Below are 18,925 nucleotides of genomic sequence, written 5' to 3'. Positions count from 1 at the left end.
CCGTAGATCCCAGCACAGCAGCTGGAGGAGTCTCAACAATACCAACTCGGGGAGACGACACAGCGTCACAAAATGGCGGAGCAACCATGGCGGCGATCCGCAACTCCAAGGCCCGGCATTTCAAGGACAGGTCCATCCGCAGAGCAGCCAGGGCAAGCGAGACATCACTTCGTGTAGGGGCCGCCCAAAGCAAACGAGGTCCGGGGAGAGCAAATGCAGCAACGTCCCTGTCTCCAGGAGGAAGACACTCCGAGGGGCCATCCGCCATCTTGAACAAATCGCCCGCCGCCATTGTCTCGTCCGCCACCAAGTCCACCATGAGTGCCGGAGGCCCCAAGACACACTGCCGAGCCGCGGCGGATGGCGCCTGGCGGAGAAAGGAGAGTCACCAGAAGAACAGGCGTGCTCCCCACAACTCTCGGGGAGCCCTGCACCGGATCCCAGGCGGGTGTTGGACAACGCGGCTTCTCTCTCTGGACCGGCAGGCAATCGGGCATGTGGGGCGGCCCACTATCGGGGGTGGGCCCGCTCCAGCGCCACCGGCTCGCGGCTCTCAGGCTCCCACCATCGGGTCTCTCCACCGGTTCCGGACCGTCGGCACTCCGCACATCTCCGGGCAGGCACTGCACTCGATGCCCCGGCGCCAGGGCCGGGAAGGCCGGCAAGACAACAAGGGCAGAACTCAGAAGCCACTGCACGCTGGAGCCCCGGAAACAGACGGTAAGTGAAGGCTCTTCCTTAGTAACCGAATTCGGAACGCCCCGAACAGGATTAAAGACAGGATAGGTGGCGGGGAGGAAGGGATCTCGGAGCGAGGCGTTTATGCGACCGTTCCGATCGCCATCTTGGCTCCTCCCCGGTACGTGCAGTCTTGGGCCTCGTTGGCATGATGGTTTCTGACATCTCCATAGTTCTCTTCCAGGGGATACTCCTCAATAGTCATAAGCACTGAATAGTCCCGCCCACGTGCGGGACCCCGGAGCAATAGCCAATAATATGCATATATCTACATATATCTACATATATCTACATATATATATATATATATATATATACACGCATAAAATAACCATATATATATATATATATATATATATATATATATATATATATAGATAATATGCATATACATATGCAGCCCAACATAACCACACTAGGCTTAAAAACTGCCATCATTGCCTGTAAAATCTTTACATTTGTTAAGTAAAGACATATAAATTACACTATATGATAATGCAAAGAAGAAAGCACTTCCTTGGTTTTCTTTGAAACACACAACCTTTATTTTCAAAGGTATAAACAGGCAGGATCATAGAGGCAGCTTTAGCCTAGATAGGCTGCATTGTAACAACAGAAAATCTGGCGCCGTGCCTTTAAGACCTCTGTGAGCCTCTAGGCTCCCATCATGCACCACAGGTGACAGTTAGGTCAGTTCTTTTTTCCGGCACCTTCTGTGAGGATCCTGGAGCATTGAGCTCGCCAGTTGGTGATATATTTTCACTTTCTTCTGGTTTTTCTCTAATTTTTTCGTCTTTACTCGACGTCTTTAGTCATTATCTGACTAATCCTTCAATTTTTTGCTGTTTTTTGGCTATTTTTCCAGTCACAATGCCGGCCTTATTTGTTAAGTGTCCGGCCTGTGGTAAAAAAAATGGCTAAGTCAGACCCTCATTCGGTCTGTGTAGCTTGTCTACCATCTTCTCACAAGCCAGAACTCTGCTACCACTGCAGCAAACTTTCAAATAGGACTTTGAGAGAGAGAGAGAGAGAGAGAAGAGCAGGCTTCAGTCCCTGCATGACAGAGAAACTGTGAGTGGAAGAGAAGAATTCCATTCCAGGAAGCCTTCTCAGCATAAAGAGCGCAAGGCCAGAGGGGAGAAGAGAAAACATCGGTCTCCTTAAACTTCGAGGGACAGATCTTCTTCCAAGGTACCTGTGTGCTCAAAATCCGCATCGAAATCACCGTTGCGACATCCCTCGCCGTCGAAGCATCCCTCGCCGTCGAAGAATTCGCCGTCGAAGCCAGGTGAGAAGCGACATGAGCGTAGGCGGTCCCGGTCTGGCTCGCCTATGACTGCAAGAGCACGGGACTCGACGTCGTCTCATCGTCGTCGACGGTTGCCGTCGAGAGGCTCGAAACATCAGTCAAGGTCGCCGTCGAGAGGTGCCATGACGTCGACGTGGAACCGGGCAGTAGAGGTTTCGACGTCGAAGAGCCCCAGTCATGCGACTTCAAGGCACACGACGCCGAGAAAATCATCGCCGTCGAAGCGCCCGACTTCGACGCTGATGAGGCAATCGTCGCCAAGGAGGTCGCCACCGAGGAGGTCGCCGCTGAGGAAAGCGTCGTTGGAAAAATCGACATCGAGGAGGCTGTCGTCGACGTCTCCAGCAGCAAAGAGGCCTAGAACGGTGTCCAAAGACCGTTCTAGAGTTTCTATTGTGTCTTCCGGGAGTCCCTCTTCCTCCCCTGGGCTGCGGTTTGTACAAATCTCTCCAGAGCCCTCAAGAGCACCTTCACCTACAGGGGCTAATATCTCGCCACAATGGCTGGGGGAGATCAGAGACTGGAAGATAAGAATTAACCTTCCAAGGTCTTGTTCCAGGTCTCCGGTGTCTGTAAGACTTGCTTCAAGATCAAGGTCACCTCTTGTACAGGTGGTACACTCTCCAAGAAGACGTGAGCGTTCTCCTCCAAGAAAGTCTCCATCGGAGAGGAGGCGAACTTCACCCTCGCCTAGGTCTTCGCGTCGTCACTCTTCTAGAAGACGCGATGCTAGATCTTCGACAAGGTCTACAAATTCTAAGAGGAACTATTCGCCAACGCTGTCATCAACTCCGAGTAGGATTTCATCGATTGATGACGTTATTACTTTTAATGAAGTTCTCTGTCGTGGTGCAGCGAAACTTAACATCGAGATGCCTGTCTCTACTACCAAGATGACTGTCATTTTCGAGATCTTACATCAGAAGTTGTCATCAAGGCCGTTACTTCCTCTGGTTCCAGGTCTGTTGGAACCTGCGGAGCACAAGTTCTTGACTCCTGCATCTTTGGGAGCGGTTCCTTCACGGATCGCAAAGAAATATAAGGCTCCGGACACTGATCCTTTATTTCTGAGGTCTGAGCCACAACCTGATTCAGTCATCGTCTCAGCGGCTCGTAAGAATCAGACAGGAGCGGCATCATCCTCTGTGCCTCCTGATAAGGACAGCAAAGCTATGGACTCAGTAGGAAAGAAAATGTGTGCCACTTCTGCTTCCTACATGAAGGTCGCCAGCGCCTCTGCTTTACTGGGTCGCTATGACCGCGCATTATGGGATTCCTTGTCTCTGTTTGCAGAAAAGCTTCCAAAAGAAGACAAGCATGATTTTCTGGAAATCCTTCATGAAGGTGGGCTAGTGGCTAACCAGGTGATTAGCGCAGCTGCAGATGCTTCCGACCTGTCTACACATGGCTATGCCCATGGACTCTGTGCAAGACGCTCAGCTTGGCTAAGGCTTACGGGTCTTAAACCTGAAGCGTAACACCGAATTCTTAATCTGCCGTTCAATGGTAAATCACTCTTTGGGTCTCATGCTGACGATGAGATGTCACGAATGAAGACAGCTCGATACGGTGAGAGCTGTTGGTCTCGAAAAGAGAAAGGACAACTTTAAGAAAAAATACCGTCCTTATGATCGGAGACAGAACCAGCAAGAGGGTTCAAACCCCTCAATGGTCGTCACAGCAGAATCAGGGAAGATCTCAGTTCTCCCAGCGTCGTCCTGGTAGAGGAAGAGGGGGCATTTCCAGGCAGTCTGTACCTGGAAACAAGCAGCAGCAACAAAAACAGTGAGTGCTTGCTTCCCCTGAGCCCGTTACCCACTCCGGTGGGGGGGAAGTGTTAGTTTTTGCCTGGACGAGTGGAAAGACATCACAAACGACAAATGGGTGCTGAATGTTGTGCAAAATGGATATGCAATCAGATTCAAGTCTCCTCCACCTTACATTCCTCCTCAAAAGTCTGTGTTCCATCAACTTCATCTTTTGAAGCAGGAGGTGTCTACGTTAATCTTAAAGAAAGCCATCGAGGAGGTCCCGAGGACACAGCGTCGGCAAGGCATTTACTCCCGATACTTTCTAGTTCCAAAGAAAGGTCCAAACAAGGAGTTCAGGCCCATACTAGATCTCAGGCGCCTCAATCAGTTCATTCGGCGCGAAAAGTTCAGAATGCTGGCGTTACATCAAATAATTCCACTTCTGCATCAAAAGGACTAGATGTGCTCCATAGATCTTCAAGATGCTTACTTTCACATCCCCATCGCCCCAAAGCATCGGAAGTTTCTAAGGGTCTGCATACAAACCAGCCACTACCAGTTCGCAGTCTTGCCCTTCGGGCTAAAGTCAGCTCCTCGCACCTTTTCAAAGTGCATGGCAGTCGTAGCGGCTTTCCTAAGGAAGAGACATATTTTCGTCTATCCCCGATCTAGACGATTGGCTGCTAAAGAGTGCGTCTCCGAGTCTGCTTCAGCAACATCTCACATTCTGCATACATCAGCTGCGGAGGCTGGGCCTGCACGTGAACTTTAAAAAGTCTATCCTCAACCCCACACAGAGGATACACTATCTGGGCGCACTTCTGGATTCAAAGGACGCAAAAGCGTATCCTTCGGAGGAGAGACTATCCTCCATTCTCCTCAAGTGTCAAACCTTACTAAAGACTCATCGACCAACGGCCAGACAGATCTAGTCTCTGCTAGGGTCCATAGCGTCTTGCATCTTCCCAGTCCCGAACGCCAGGCTGCACATGAGACCTCTGCAGCAGTCACTGGAGGATCAATGGTCCCAGTTTTCAAACCGTTGGGAAGACAAACTGTCACTACCTCTGTCAGTGCGAATTTCCATTCGATGGTGGATGCAGCGGAGTCATCTGGTAGTGGGAGTGCCCTTTCAAGAGGTCATGCCCAGTCGATCGTTGGTGACAGATGCGTCCCTGCAAGGATGTGGCGCCCATCTGGGGTCCCTTCAAGTTCAAGGAGTGTGATCAGAGAAAGAAAGGTTGTATCACATAAACATGTTGGAACTCAGAGCTGTCCATCTAGCTCTCAAGGCTTTCTTTCCAGCGCTCAAGTCATCCTCTCTGCTTGTTCAAACGGACACTACTACAACGATGTACTATCTGAGCAAGCAGGGCGGAACGAGATCCAGACCTCTGTCGCTGGAAGCACAGGCAATCTGGAAGTGGCTTCTGGCTCGGGGTATGACAATTTCAGCTGTCCATCTGCCCGGTGTCCTCAACGTCCAAGCAGACGACCTAAGCAGACACTTCGCAGAAGCACACGACTGGGTCTTAAAAGACGAAGTGATAAGAGATGTCTTCCAGGCCTGGGGGTCACCAGAAATCGATCTCTTCGCGGACGCCGACAACGCAAAATGCCGCGTCTTCGCGTCCAGGTACCCACAACGAGGGTCCAAGGGGAATGCTCTATGGATAGACTGGTCAGAGACATTACTCTACGCTTTTCCACCGATTCCACTCATTCCCTTGGTGATCAAGAAACTGTACAAGTCGAAGACAGACATGATTCTAGTGGCTCCGGATTGGCCTCGCCAATGGTGGTACCCGGATCTCCTGCATCTATCCAAAGTACCGCACAGGAGGCTTCCTTGCTGTCCGGATCTGTTGACGAGGGAGAACTGCAGGGTGTTCCATCCCAACCTGCCATCCCTGAAGCTAGCAGTATGGTTCCTGAGTTCGTCCAGTATGGACATCTAGGCCTCTCGCAGGACTGTATGCACATTTTAAGAGAGGCAAGGAGAGCTTCTACAAGAAAGACGTATGCTTTCAAGTGGAAGCGGTTTTTCATGTGGTGTGCTGCTGAAGGTCATGACCCGATTCGAGGTCAGGAACAGGTACTGTTACCATACTTACTTTATTTGGCAAAAGCAGGTTTACAGTATTCCTCTATTAAGGTCCATCTGGCAGCAATAACAGCATATCGAAAGTCCCCAACCCAGGTGTCATTCTTTCAAATGCCATTTGTGAAGGATTTTCTGGAGGGTCTCAGGAAAGTGTATCCTCCCGTGAGGGCTCCCTCGCCTCCTTGGGAGCTTAATGTGGTTTTGTCTAAATTGATGGGTCCTCCATTTGAACCTATACATAAGGCCTCCCTTCAACATCTGTCGTGGAAGTTGTCCTTCCTTTTAACTATCACTTCTGCGCGCAGGGTGAGCGAGATTCAGGCCTTTTGTGCTACAGAACCCTATCTCGTTTTCCATGCGAATAGAGTGGTGCTTCGGACTCATCCCAGATTCCTTCCTTAGGTGGTCTCGGATTTTCACATTAATCAGTCAGTGACACTACCTAATTTTTTTGCTAATCCGAGCTCTTCAGCTGAAAAAGCTCTACACTCTTTGGATTTGAAAAGAGTTTTGAAGTTTTACCTTGATAAAACTAAGAGTGCTAGAAAAACTGATCATCTGTTTGTGAACTACGGTCCTCTGAATACGGGCTTACCCGCTTCTAAGAGGTCCATTTCTAGATGGATTGTGTCATGCATTTTGTTATGTTATCAGTTGGCACGGAAAAAGCTCCCGGGTAGACCGAGAGCGCACTCCACTAGAGGAATGGCTGCTACTTTAGCAATGCTTAAAAATGTTCCTGTTCATGAAATTTGTAAGGCAGCTACATGGCGTTCGGGTCACACCTTTGCTCGCCATTACTGCCTTGATTCTGATACTCAGGCGGATGCCCAAGTTGGTCAGGCATCCCTGAGGAATTTGTTTGGGTAATATCTATATTAGTGTACCGTTTAGAGAGTCTGGTATTCGTCCGCAGTGTATGGGATGGGCTTGCTATTCTATTCAGTGCTTATGACTATTGATGAGTATCCCCTGGAAGAGAAGGATTAGTTACTTACCTGTAATCCTAGTTCTCTTCCAGGGGTATACTCATCAAAGTCATAAGCACACCCACCCTCCTCCCCGGGCGAATACCAGTACTGTCGATTTTACATGTTACCCATGCAGTTACCACACTGTTATACGCCGTCCAAAAGAACTGACCTAACTGTCACCTGTGGTGCATGATGGGAGCCTGGAGGCTCACAGAGGTCTTAAAGGCACGGCGCCAGATTTTTCTGTTGTTAAAATGCAGCCTATCTAGGCTAAAGCTGCCTCTATGATCCTGCCTGTTTTTACCTTTGAAAATAAAGGTTGTGTGTTTCAAAGAAAACCAAGGCAGTGCTTTCTTCTTTGCATTATCATATAGTGTAATTTATATGTCTTTATTTAACAAATGTAAAGATTTTACAGGCAATGATGGCAGTTTTTAAGCCTAGTGTGGTTATGTTGGGCTGCATATGTATATGTATATGCATATTATCTATATATACATATATATATATATATGGTTATTTTATGCGTATTTATATATATATATATATATATATATATATATATATATATATATATATATATATATATATATATATATATATATACATACATATATATACATACATACATATTATTGGCTATTGCTCCTGGGTCGCGCACGTGGGCGGGAGTATTCAGTGCTTATGACTTTGATGAGTATACCCCTGGAAGAGAACTAGGATTACAGGTAAGTAACTAATCCTTCCTCATGCCTGGCTACACATGCATCCTCTACAAGAGTGCCTATCAGCACAGTGGTCACAAACGGAAGGGCAATGGAAATATCTTGTGTTGATAAAGGCCAGCACCCATCGCTGTCTGCACTGGTGCAACCGCTGAAATTTGCTGCAGGGCAGGCTTTTCCTGGTCCCCGTTCCGCAAGTGACTATTGCCATGGATGCCTCTCTTATGGGGGACATATCTACGCGACATCACTTTTCAGGGCTTGTGGACTCCCCTCTAACAAGACATTTCACATACACTACCTGGAGCAGTTGTCAGTCCAGTTGACGCTCAAAGCATTCTTCTGCCACATTCACCACAAAACAGTCCTGACCAAGACCGACGGGATGATTGCCATGTACTGCCTTAAAGGCACAGGTGGAACACCGGTCCTCCCAGCTGTCAAGGTTAGCGCAGTACATTCGGCGATGAGCATTTCACCACAAGGTTCACCTCCTGGTGGAGTATCTGCCAGGGATGGACAATGACTTTGCAGACTTGCTCAGCAGGATGTAGCATCAAGCCCCCTCAAGTGGGATTCCTCCCAGAAGTCCTGCACCACTATTTTTGCTGACATAGATCTGTTTGTAACAACTGAAAACTCCAAATGCCCAAGCTTAGCCTCCAGGTTTCCACATTCACAGTCCATGGAATATGTACTGTGGATTAATTGGTCAGGGATATTTGCCTTCACTTTTCCATCCTTCCATACGTGATTTAGAAGGTTCAGAATTTTTTAATTTATTTTTTAAAAGAAAGTTCTCTTTGACATACACAGCAATACGCCTACAACCCTGACGCCGGCTGCGCTCACACTGAAGGCACGTCTCAATACAGCGCTTCCCACATCCCGTTGGCCGGTTAGCGCTGTGCTAAAAAATGTATAATGCCAGTCGGTTAACAAAGTACTTTTGCTGCATGTCGGTGCTATTAAATGATTCTCAAAAAAACTATTTTTTTTTCTTCTAAGAAAAAAAACAAACAAACAGTGAGGTGACAGGTCAGTCGTTCGCTTACAGGACCGTAGCTCTCATGCATTAACACGACTACGAGACTCTAATTCAAACACTGATCTGCCCCAGGTCCCCCCAGTCATCTTCGTTACACTTCATCAGTGTCCACTCTCTATTCCAGCCCCACTATCAACCTGAACACAGCCAGACCCTCTGCCTTTGGAACCCATCCTGCCCCTCCAAATTGTGAACAGTTTAGGGCGTTAGAGTGCTAGTACCCACCTCTGCTCCCGTCATTGTCTGACGTTGTACCCACTCTGTCACCTCTTAGATATACAGTGTATAGTCCCCAGAAGTTCTTTGGTCTGCACCGCGGTGGGAGCAGCTCGTTGAAGGTTTCTGATTGTGTGCAGCAGTAAAGAACTTCTCGTGACCAGTGCATCACCGTGGGCAAGGGTCCCCTCAGTCAACACTTTGCTACCCTGAGCGTCGCGATTAGTAGTCCCAAGTCTACCAGTCTGCGTGCAGCCTTCGACAATTTTCTAGAATAGCCCAGCAGCGACACCGCCGGGTCAGGGGGGGGGGGTCTCCAACTCTGCAATAGTGCTTATCTCTTGGAATATGTTTTCCCAGAATTTAAAGACACCTGGGCAACCCCACGCTAAGTGTATAAAGTCCGCCGTCGGGAAACAACATCTTTCACAAGCTATGTCCTTTCGTAGGCCATACCTGTGCAATCTCTCTGGCGTATAGTACACTCTATTAATGTATTTAAAGTGTATCAGTCTGTGTTTGCCATGCACAGATATTCGCTTCGTGTTGGCGCAGCAATACGGCACATATCATCATCAATTGTGATGTCCAAGTCTCGCTGCCATGCAAGTCTGGCTTTGGTGTACTGATTGCCTCTCTGGGACATTGCCAAATTATTGAAATTAGAGACTAGTTTACGGGGAGATTTAGTTTTAATGAGGTACGATAATTCTAGGACCTCAGAGGGTTTGTCCATGTCATCCCCAAGGTGTTGTCGCAGAGCTCTATTCACCCTATGGAACTGGAAACGCTGCAGCATAGTAGGAATTTCCACAGTAGCCGTGACTGCATCCCACGTTTTAGCGACACCGTCTGAAAACAGGTCACCTACTTTGTGGATGCCCAGCGCTCCGAGCACTCGTACGACCCCCTTATCACTACAGGCGGTCAACCAAACCGCCCAGTCCACAGGCATTTCCGGGGAGTATAACAGTGCCCCCGCCGTCTGCTTCAATATGCTGTGCCAGGCATTGACTGTAAGACCCCCCGTGGGCTGCAGGCCGGGGGACTCCCCGTCCAGAAGTTGTTGCGCGATGAATAACCGCCACACTGCTAAGCGTTCCTGCCGCAAGGAGCTCCACCTATTTTTGATTGCAGCTCCGCCGGATATTGCGCCGCCTCTTTCCTGGGGGTTGCCGGGCTGGGCCGCTCCACTTGCCGCTGCGTGTTTGGACAACCAAGGTTGTCCTGCTAGTGACTCTGTGCTGCGCAGCGTTCTGGTCACTACACCCTGCAGGGGCCAGAAGTAATAATATTATGGTTGCTAGGGGCGTCTCGGTGCGTGAAGGAAGTCTGACTCCCACTGTGCGCCTCCACCGTGACTTCCACCCCTATCTTGCTCTGCTTGGACTCACCTCGAAGGGATAGTTGTGCCTGGGCGCGCTCCCCTGTTTGTGCCTGTTCAGGACCGTAGCCGCCTATCCTCCAACTCTAATTCTGGTCAGAGCAGCTCGCCGCAGGATCGCCGGTCCTGTACCTGCCGCAGAGCCTTGGTTTGGGCAATGTGCAAGTTCCAACTGGGAACACACCAGCCAGCTGCCCCACCCGAGTCACAATCTCTGCACGGTCTTTCTGTGTCTCAGCCTCTGCAGCGACAGTGCAGTAGTGACCTGGCGCCCCTGCAACGATGGTCTCCTCCGCGCCACAATGCGAGTAGATGTCGCAATCTGCTGGTAATCATTGAGTTCCTGCCCTCAAGTGTTGTGCCCCTTCAGGTCTTCTCTGCTATTGCCCGCCTTCGTAGCAATCCGTGAAGTATAGGGCACGCAACCTGTAAATGCTCTCGTGTTGTCTGGCTTTCGTGGCCCTCCCGGCCGCTGGCAAAATGGCGGCTCCGCTCATCCACCAAACTGTGCCTCGGTCTTCAGAACTGCAAAGAGTCGCTGATTCCCCCCGAGCCCCTGTGCCTGTTCACTCCCTCTGCCCCGTACCTCCACTGCCGGTTGTCACCTTGTGCTTACCGCGGCTCCGGCCGATCCGTTCTCGTTGGGAGAGAGGGGGTGAGGGGGGAACGAGCTCTTCACCGCCGCTTGAATGGGCCACTAAGTGCTCCTCGCTCCTCGGTAGCCGACCCAGACTCCCACGATTAATCCACGGCAGCACTGCAAATATGCCGGCACCTCTCACTTCTAACCGCAGGGGTCCGGCTCCCGAATTGGAGGTGACTGGCCCGTCCGAGTTCACCATGCCGCACGCATTGCGACGTCGCTCCCTACTGCTCCTCACAGCAGCACAGGGATCGACAGCCTCGCACTCCGCGGCAGTCAGCTGTATCTGCGGCTTGGGGGTGGATCCTGGGTCCGGGATTAAAGCCCCGTGATGCAGCAAATTTCCTACGAAGGGGTCGCTGTCACCAGCCGGAATTCTCGCGTTGAGGCAGGATAGATACAGGATAGTTGATCTGGAGCTCGAGGCTCAGGCGGCCATCTTCGCCGCGAGCTAAGCTCTGCCGCAAGGTCCAGCAGACTTCCCTACCTTGATTCTGGGGCTTCCCATGTGGGCCAGACAATCTTGGTTCACAGTGCTCCTCTATAACTTTCTGTGGTTACTCACAAGAAGTTCCCCAACAAGCCGAACCTTCTCACGCAACACCAGGGTACCCTGAGACATCCAAACCCTAAACAACTGAGCCTAGTGATCTAGAGCCTGAGATCCAAGAGTATAGTCACCTAAATTTGCCCCCTGAGTGCATGATCATCCTAGGGGAGCCCCGTCGCCTCACCACTAGGGCCTGCTATACAGCAAAGTGTAAGATGTTTGTCCACTACTCTCTTCCCAAGCACATTGATCCCCTAAAACCTAAAGTGCAAGACATTGTCTGCTACCTGTTGTACCTCCAATGCTCACGTCTAGCTTACACATATGTATGCCTTCATTTAGCTGCAGTGGCAACATACTTGCAGAACAGAGAACCCTGCTCATTGTTTAGAGTCCTTGTAATTAGAACTTTAATGGAAGGGCTGAAAACGGTTATCCCTCCCAGAGTATCCCCAGCTTCATCCTAGAATCTTAATGTAGTCCTTACAAGACTAATGGAGCCACCATTTGAGCACCTTCATTCTTGCTGTCTACAATTTCTATCCTGGAAGGTGTTCTTTTTAGAGGTCATTCCTTCACTTAAACGCATAAGAGAGATTCAAGCGTTCACTTTAGAGGAACCTTTTTTCAAGGTTCAAGCTGACAAGGTATTCCTAGGACTAATCCTAAATTCCTACAGAAGGTGATCGCTACCTTCCATCTTAACCAGACCATAGAACTGCCAGTTTTCTTCCTACATCCAAGCTGAGTAGGAGTGCGGGCACTTCTTACTCTAGATGTAAAGAGAGCCCTTGTGTACTGCAATGATAGGACAAAACCATTTTGCAAAACACAACAGCTATTTTTGACCTTCTCGAAACCACACAAATGGATTGCTATTTCAAAAGCTGGAATTGCTCGCTGGCTAGTCAAGTCTTTTCAAACCTGCTATGCCAGTGCCAAAAGGCAGCTCCCTGCTCCTCTGCCACAAAAAGGCAGCCTCAATGGCATTTTAAAGCAGCATTCCAGTGGCTGACATCTGTAAAGTGGCTACCTGGTCCACACCACACACATTCACCAAACACTATTGTGTGGATGTCCTAATCGGCCAAACCGTCCTGTGTACGTTCTTCCAATGCTCAGCAACATCCTCCAGTTAGCCACTGCATTAGAGGGTAGACTTCTTTACAGTCTATGCACATCATATGTATCTACAACTACACAAGCCACAAACGGAAAATGTTACCCTATAAGCATCTATTCATAGCATGTAGTGCTGTAGATTCACATGCACCACCCTCCTCCCCGGAAGCCGTTGGTTGTTGCACATAGCTTCTTTTTGTCTACTATTTCTTTCTATTGCATGGACATCTTTACTCTTTCTTATACTCTGTCTCCATCCTCACCAGCTAGGCGGGAAAATAATCTAACTATGGAGTTGATGTCCATGCGTACTGCCAACTAAGGGATAAGTCACTATACCTTGTGACTTGAAAGATTTCTTCGAACAAAAAACAAGTTGCACATGTTCGAGCACAACACTAGATGGTAGGAGTATGCACAGCTTGTGAATCTACAGCACTACAGGCCACAAACATAATGGACAAATAACATAATCCATATATTTTTACATTAATTGATAATGATTAAATATGACATACTTTACAGTTATTTCGTAATTATTTAATTTTATAATTATAAATATGTACTATTTGTATACTATTGTTTACATTAATTTGTTTAATTATATTTTTGACTATTTTAAATAATCTAATTAACTTTAACATTATTTTCTGTGGGATTGAAGTCCCTACCTCATTTTCTATGGGAGTGTGTTGCAGACCAGTGGTAGGCAATGTGTAGTGCTGGACTTACTACAAAAGTGTAAGTTACTACGGAAGTGCAGTTTGTGAATACTAAAAAGTAGTAAAGTTACTCAAAAGTGTAAGTAACTTTTGTGAATCAAGCCCCCAATGTCTACTGTATGTGTTGGCAAAAAACAAATTAAAACATTGCACTCATGCCAACAGCATACTTTTTTCGCTCTGCGTTGCCTGCTAGGTATTGGCCTGAAGCCATCTGCTCTCCTGTAGCGTGGCCAGGTTTCCAGTTAATGTTAAATTAAATGTTTGTCCTGGTGGTCAGGTGTTGGCATGTGCTGTTCAGAAAGCATTAAACTAGTTATTTCATGTTTTTCAGGTATGCGTGGGGCTCCTCCATTGCCGCCAATACCGAGGTGAGGATCAGCGTGCTGTAAAGATGAACAATTTGTTTTCTACGAACGGGATCTCCCATCCCCCTGTTCTCCCACTCTTTTGTTCCCACCTTTAACAAACCTGCATGAAAAAATCCCAGTGATTCCAACAACACAAGGAAGATGTGAAAGGAAGAAATGTAACTCCTCCATTGATGCATTTCATAACTGGGCTACTGAAGGAGGGCTCGTGCAGTTTCTCAGTCTGGGCCTGTTTCTACAGGACAACAACATAAGACTGCTGCTCGTTTTTGGTTAGATAAAAACAGAAATTACCTAAACTTGGGGACCGATCGCAGAGGGTGCAGACTACAAAAGCCAGCAAAGCTGCTTACGCATATACGGTCTGTGTCCATCAGGCAGTGTCAACTTTTCGTGTAGTAACGAAAAACATGTGGACCCTGAATGGAAAGGGAGTGTTGCCGAAGGCAATGTTTTAAGTACTTTTCAGAATCGAGAGAGGAGGTAAAGGTGCATATTTAGGGTTTAGGGTGGTTACGATTATTAAGTTTACATAATTGGAAATTGCTGACCTTTTATTGTCAATGTACATGCTAACGAATTAACACTAATGATAAAGAGTTATTTTTTTCCTCAAAACTGAATTGCCAATTGAAACGGCACTACTGTTTAAAATTCAACCAGGGTGTGTTTGGAGAGGTATGGCTAAGGAATGCAGGACAAGCCCCTCCCCAACACACCTTCACCACAACGCACTACAGTGAATAGTTTCAGAACTTTAACCTTGGTGGGACCATATTGTGCTAGAGGAGCCCTCATGGACCAATCACTATGACCTCAGAGAGTGAATACGAAACAATAAGGAGCGGCTAGCCCGCTCCAAGGACTCATGCAGTCATACATTCAGGGCATTCTTTGGCTGCTTGGTGCCTGCTTTGGCTTTGTTGTTGCTCCTCTTCTGGAATCAGTTAGTGGCTGCATGCCGTGGTTCAAATGGATGAACCATGCGCAACTTGGAAGCAATAAGCCGTTGTGCTGATGTATCCGGTTAGTGCTGCAGCCTCTTGGAATAGCTGCAGGCAGAGCTAAAGCTTTCGTGGCACGAAATGCATTTTGCTTGACGATAGCCGAGTGTTTCCAGCATGGGAATTGTTTGGCTACTCCAAGCTGTCGTCCTCTAGAACACTTAAAATTGGTAAGAGTGGTAGCTTCCTAATACTTTTGGACCAACAGCTAATTTGCTTGTCTGGATCACTTGCACATTGTTCATGTTAGATGCTCTCAGCTGCTTAGATTTTCCAGTTACTGTGGACTCCTGACATCAAGCTGGCCGACCAGTGTGAACGCTTAACATTGTCTAATGGATGCTCAAGTGTTTCTCTCCATTATACCGTGATGCACTCCGAGAAGTTGTTTCATGTCAAAATGTTTGGTTTACCTAGCGCTATGAAATCTTCTATATTATGTCCGATTTTAATGCTGTTACCAAATTTATCATTTTAAAGAAATAACAGAAAAGAAAAAAGGGGTTAGAAACCCATGTCTAAAAAGAATTATTTTTTTAAATGTCTGATTTCATAAAAAGAGAAGGTGACCTGCACCTCCGTATGCTTACACTCTGTGTGTGCGTCACACTGATCGTTTGTGTCACTGTAAGTACTAGAGGGGCAAAGGGTAAGTTTGGCCTTGTATGGATAACACAGCTTATATGTTCCTATGTTGTTGACCTTTTAACAATGAGACCTTGGCTTCCCCTACTCTTGCCTGAAGTAAGAAATCTCAGACATGTTGCTCTGTGCATGTCGCCGCTCAAAAATATTTGTGAAAATGCCATGTTTTGTATAAACACGAACATAAAGCAGGATATTGGATTTTGAAATCCCACTGGCCTTGTTAGCCATTTCTGGAGAGGTCTAACTTCAAAAACTACTATACTGCAATAAATGTGCCTAAGGAGCTTCAGTAAATGTTAGTTTCTATAGAATCCTGTCCAGTATTGATGCAAAGGTGCATGGAAACTTAGTGCATTAAGGTTTTTTTGGACACACTTCAAATGTGGTATTTTAAAATCCAAAGTTTTTTTATTTGCAATCACTGAACTAGGAACCTTCCAGATGGGGGAGATGTCCTGCACAATTGTACAGCCAGCTAGTTGGGGAAAGTGCCATCTTTGTAGTGATTCTTCACTATACTCTTCCCCTGGTTCCATTACGAATGTTGACACCTGTAATGTATAACTACCTGTACTAGTTTCAGGGTATGCTACTTGCAAGCATGTTGTGGCAGCTCACATATCATGAAGCCTTGTGCTTTGCATAGCTCAGACTGTAGAGACATTTTGATCCTGCCACTGGATAAAAGCAATAGCCCAGATGTTTAATTGTACAAAGCTCAAAAAGACTGATATAATTGAACATGATGTAATAGTGGCACAATGAAATGAATAACGGGTATAAACTGACAATGTGTTGGGCACTGGTCTTGAAATCATAAGACAACAATTAGGCAGACGCTTTAAGTGGCAAAGTCATCTTAGCACAAACGTTTTAGTGGTGTCAGTACCTTTATACATTAAAAAAAGCACTTGTAGGCCCAGCCATGGTAACCGTGTCCCATATTCAGTTAACAGAGATGCTCCTTTGCACTTTGTAAATCTTCCATGAAATGCACGTTACTTGGGGGGGGGGGTCTCATTGTTAAGTGCTAGTCGCCAGAATGTGTGTCTAATGCTCGTTTTCTGGAAATTGTTTGATTAATATTTTTGCACCTAACAGATGTTTGCCTTATACACTAAGTATGTTGGTACCAGATTTATGATTATAATAATGTATATTCACTCTTAAGTAATGGGAAAGTATGGTAATCACAGTTATTGATCTTTTATATGTTGTAAAAAGGTTGTAATATAGGATGGAAGTGGGCTTGCCAGAAACGATACAAGCATATGCACACTTCTAAACTGCAAGTCATTCTGTTCCCATGGAAATGTCTCTTCGTAATGTTTGGGGTGGTTGGGCTGCAGTCTGTTGCTCCACCATGTTAAATGCAAAACTGTCTTTTTCTGGGCCAGTGGGAAATGAATGTGCCCTGCCAGATAAGCTGGGAGGTGAGGTTAAATGCACTGTGCATTTTTTGTTTAAAAAAGAAAATAATAAAATATATATAGATATATTTAGAGAGAACTATTTTAGCATGTGCTTCTGTTTTGTGTGTAAACAATAGTTTTCTGAAAGTAAATGGAGTATTTGTTTGGTAGTTGCTCGAAGATGCAATACAACTTCAAATGCATCTCTAAATTCTTCAACTGTAGAATATCTCTGCTACTTTTGACATCGTAGACCACATTTTAAATAGAGAAATTTAATTATTTATTTAGTTCATGAAGAGAACATGCCAATCAGAAAGCAATAAATACTTTTTTTTTTTGGAGCCTAATACAAATATCATTATAATCTTATAGTAACTGTCGGCTGAAAGCCACATTTTACTTTTTCAGCATTGGATCTTTCATAGATTCACATGCGTGACTCACTTCATGTCTGTGAGGTTGAAGGCCCACTGTAATCTTACAATTGGAGAAGTACTTTAGCATTCCTGAAAAGCCTCAAACCAGTGTCACTTTAGTAACTCAGTCATCTCATTGATCAAGATCCGATGTCCAATCAATGAGGAGAGTGACCCGAATTCCACACTGCACTGAGGTTATCCCACTTCACATTTCTAATTTATACTGCACGTCATGTGGTAAGGGAGTTTCAGGGCTATGCTTAGCCTTAAGATGCATAAGTCATTTTTTTAATGATCGCCTTTTTTTCCTCATCATATCTTTCCTTTGGAATTTGTGTTGTACCTTTACACCATTACATTTGGATCTGGTTCTTATTTTTGTCAATCGAGGAGTCTTAAACGCGCTTTAACATATGGGGTACAATTGCGATGATTGCTGAGTTCCTTGCTCATTTTAATATAACCTTTACTTTATTTTCGCATTACGCATTCTGTGACTCTACTAATTGTACTTGCCTGCATTGTTTTCCCTCTCCCCGGTCCACCGCGAGCTCTGCTCGTTTGTAGTGGAGGGAGATCCTTCCTTTCTCTATTTTTACTATTTTCACCGCAATACTCATTTCCGGCGGAAGGGTGAGCGGTCTAGTTCTTCATCCGCTTTCACCCTTAAAAGCGATGTGTTGGGTGACGCGCAGCGGGAGCGCCGGCGGCGTGCCGAAGGCGCGCCAAAGGCGCGCCAGGTCGCCGCCAGACCCCCTGTTTGTTTCTCCACTAATAACGCCTTAGGTTTTACACAGCATCGAATCTACTCCAAACAGGAACTGTTAAGTATTGGTAAGAAAATAGCTAAGGCTAAGGGGGTTAATGATACCAACTTATGTACCAATCAACTCCCTTTTAACATGGAGGGTCCTCTCTCATGTAGGCACTGCAAGTTTGTGACTCTTTCACCCTCTCATGAAGCAGCAATACATATCACGCAGGACACTGATCATACTCCTCTGAAAGCAAGTTGGAATTGTATTTTAGCAAACGTGCGCTCACTCCCTAAACATGCAATTGACATCTGGGATCTTTTTTCCTCCGCTAGTCTGGACATTGGGTTTCTGACAAAACCATCTTCCACTCCGGATATCGCAATTGCGGTACCAGAAGGGTACCATATTTTAAAATTAGATAGGCCAATCAAAGCTGGTGGTGAAGTCGCAATAATCTATAAAGACCCAATAAAAGCCACTCTTTTAGACAGTATTTGTATTGATAAAATTTAAATTTTGGTCTTTAGACTTGACTTCCACGCACAGCTGAGTTGGAAGGGCGCTCTTGTTTATCTCCCTCCTGGAGCCATTGCCAACTCTATCTCATATTTACTAGAAATATTGGCACCTTACGTTATTTCCTCTGATAAATTTGTCCTTCTAGGAGATTTTAATGTTCGAGGCATGTGGGCTGCTGAATTCATGTCTATTACATAGATCGCCGCCTAGTGTTGGGTCCGGATGATTGCACATTGTTGTCCTGGAAGAGTCTTCAAAGTATCACGAGATAGGTGGCTCCTCCCCTGGACTACAGTGCGCATGGGCATCGACTCCATCCCCAGATTGTTTTTTTCCGCCATTGGGTTCGGATGTGTATTCGTTATCTCCAGTTCGGAATCGATATAGACTTTCTTAAGGCCTGAAGGCCTTTTCCTATACCGTCGGTATTGTTTTTGCGCTCGGTGCCCAACTCTGTTCCGGCTCAGTCCCCGAGTCGGACGTCCCGAGGAGTTGCGTGACTCTT

General features: G+C 46.6%; 1 protein-coding gene across 3 annotated transcripts in view; it reads left to right on the top strand.

The window, feature by feature from the left end:
- Window positions 1–16,818, top strand: part of WIPF2 (WAS/WASL interacting protein family member 2) — a 337,163-nt gene extending 320,345 nt beyond the window's left edge. For all 3 annotated transcript variants that reach the window (XM_078645527.1, XM_078645528.1, XM_078645529.1), the window contains exon 8: window positions 13,621–16,818. In XM_078645527.1, the coding sequence (XP_078501653.1) occupies window positions 13,621–13,661 (41 nt within the window). In that variant the 3' untranslated portion in view covers window positions 13,662–16,818. The remainder of the gene's footprint in view (window positions 1–13,620) is intronic.
- Window positions 16,819–18,925: the final 2,107 nt, after the last annotated feature.

Source organism: Lissotriton helveticus, chromosome 5_1 (assembly GCF_964261635.1).
Source record: "Lissotriton helveticus chromosome 5_1, aLisHel1.1, whole genome shotgun sequence".
Lineage (NCBI taxonomy): Eukaryota > Metazoa > Chordata > Amphibia > Caudata > Salamandridae > Lissotriton > Lissotriton helveticus.
This window is presented reverse-complemented; position numbering and strand designations above follow the sequence as displayed.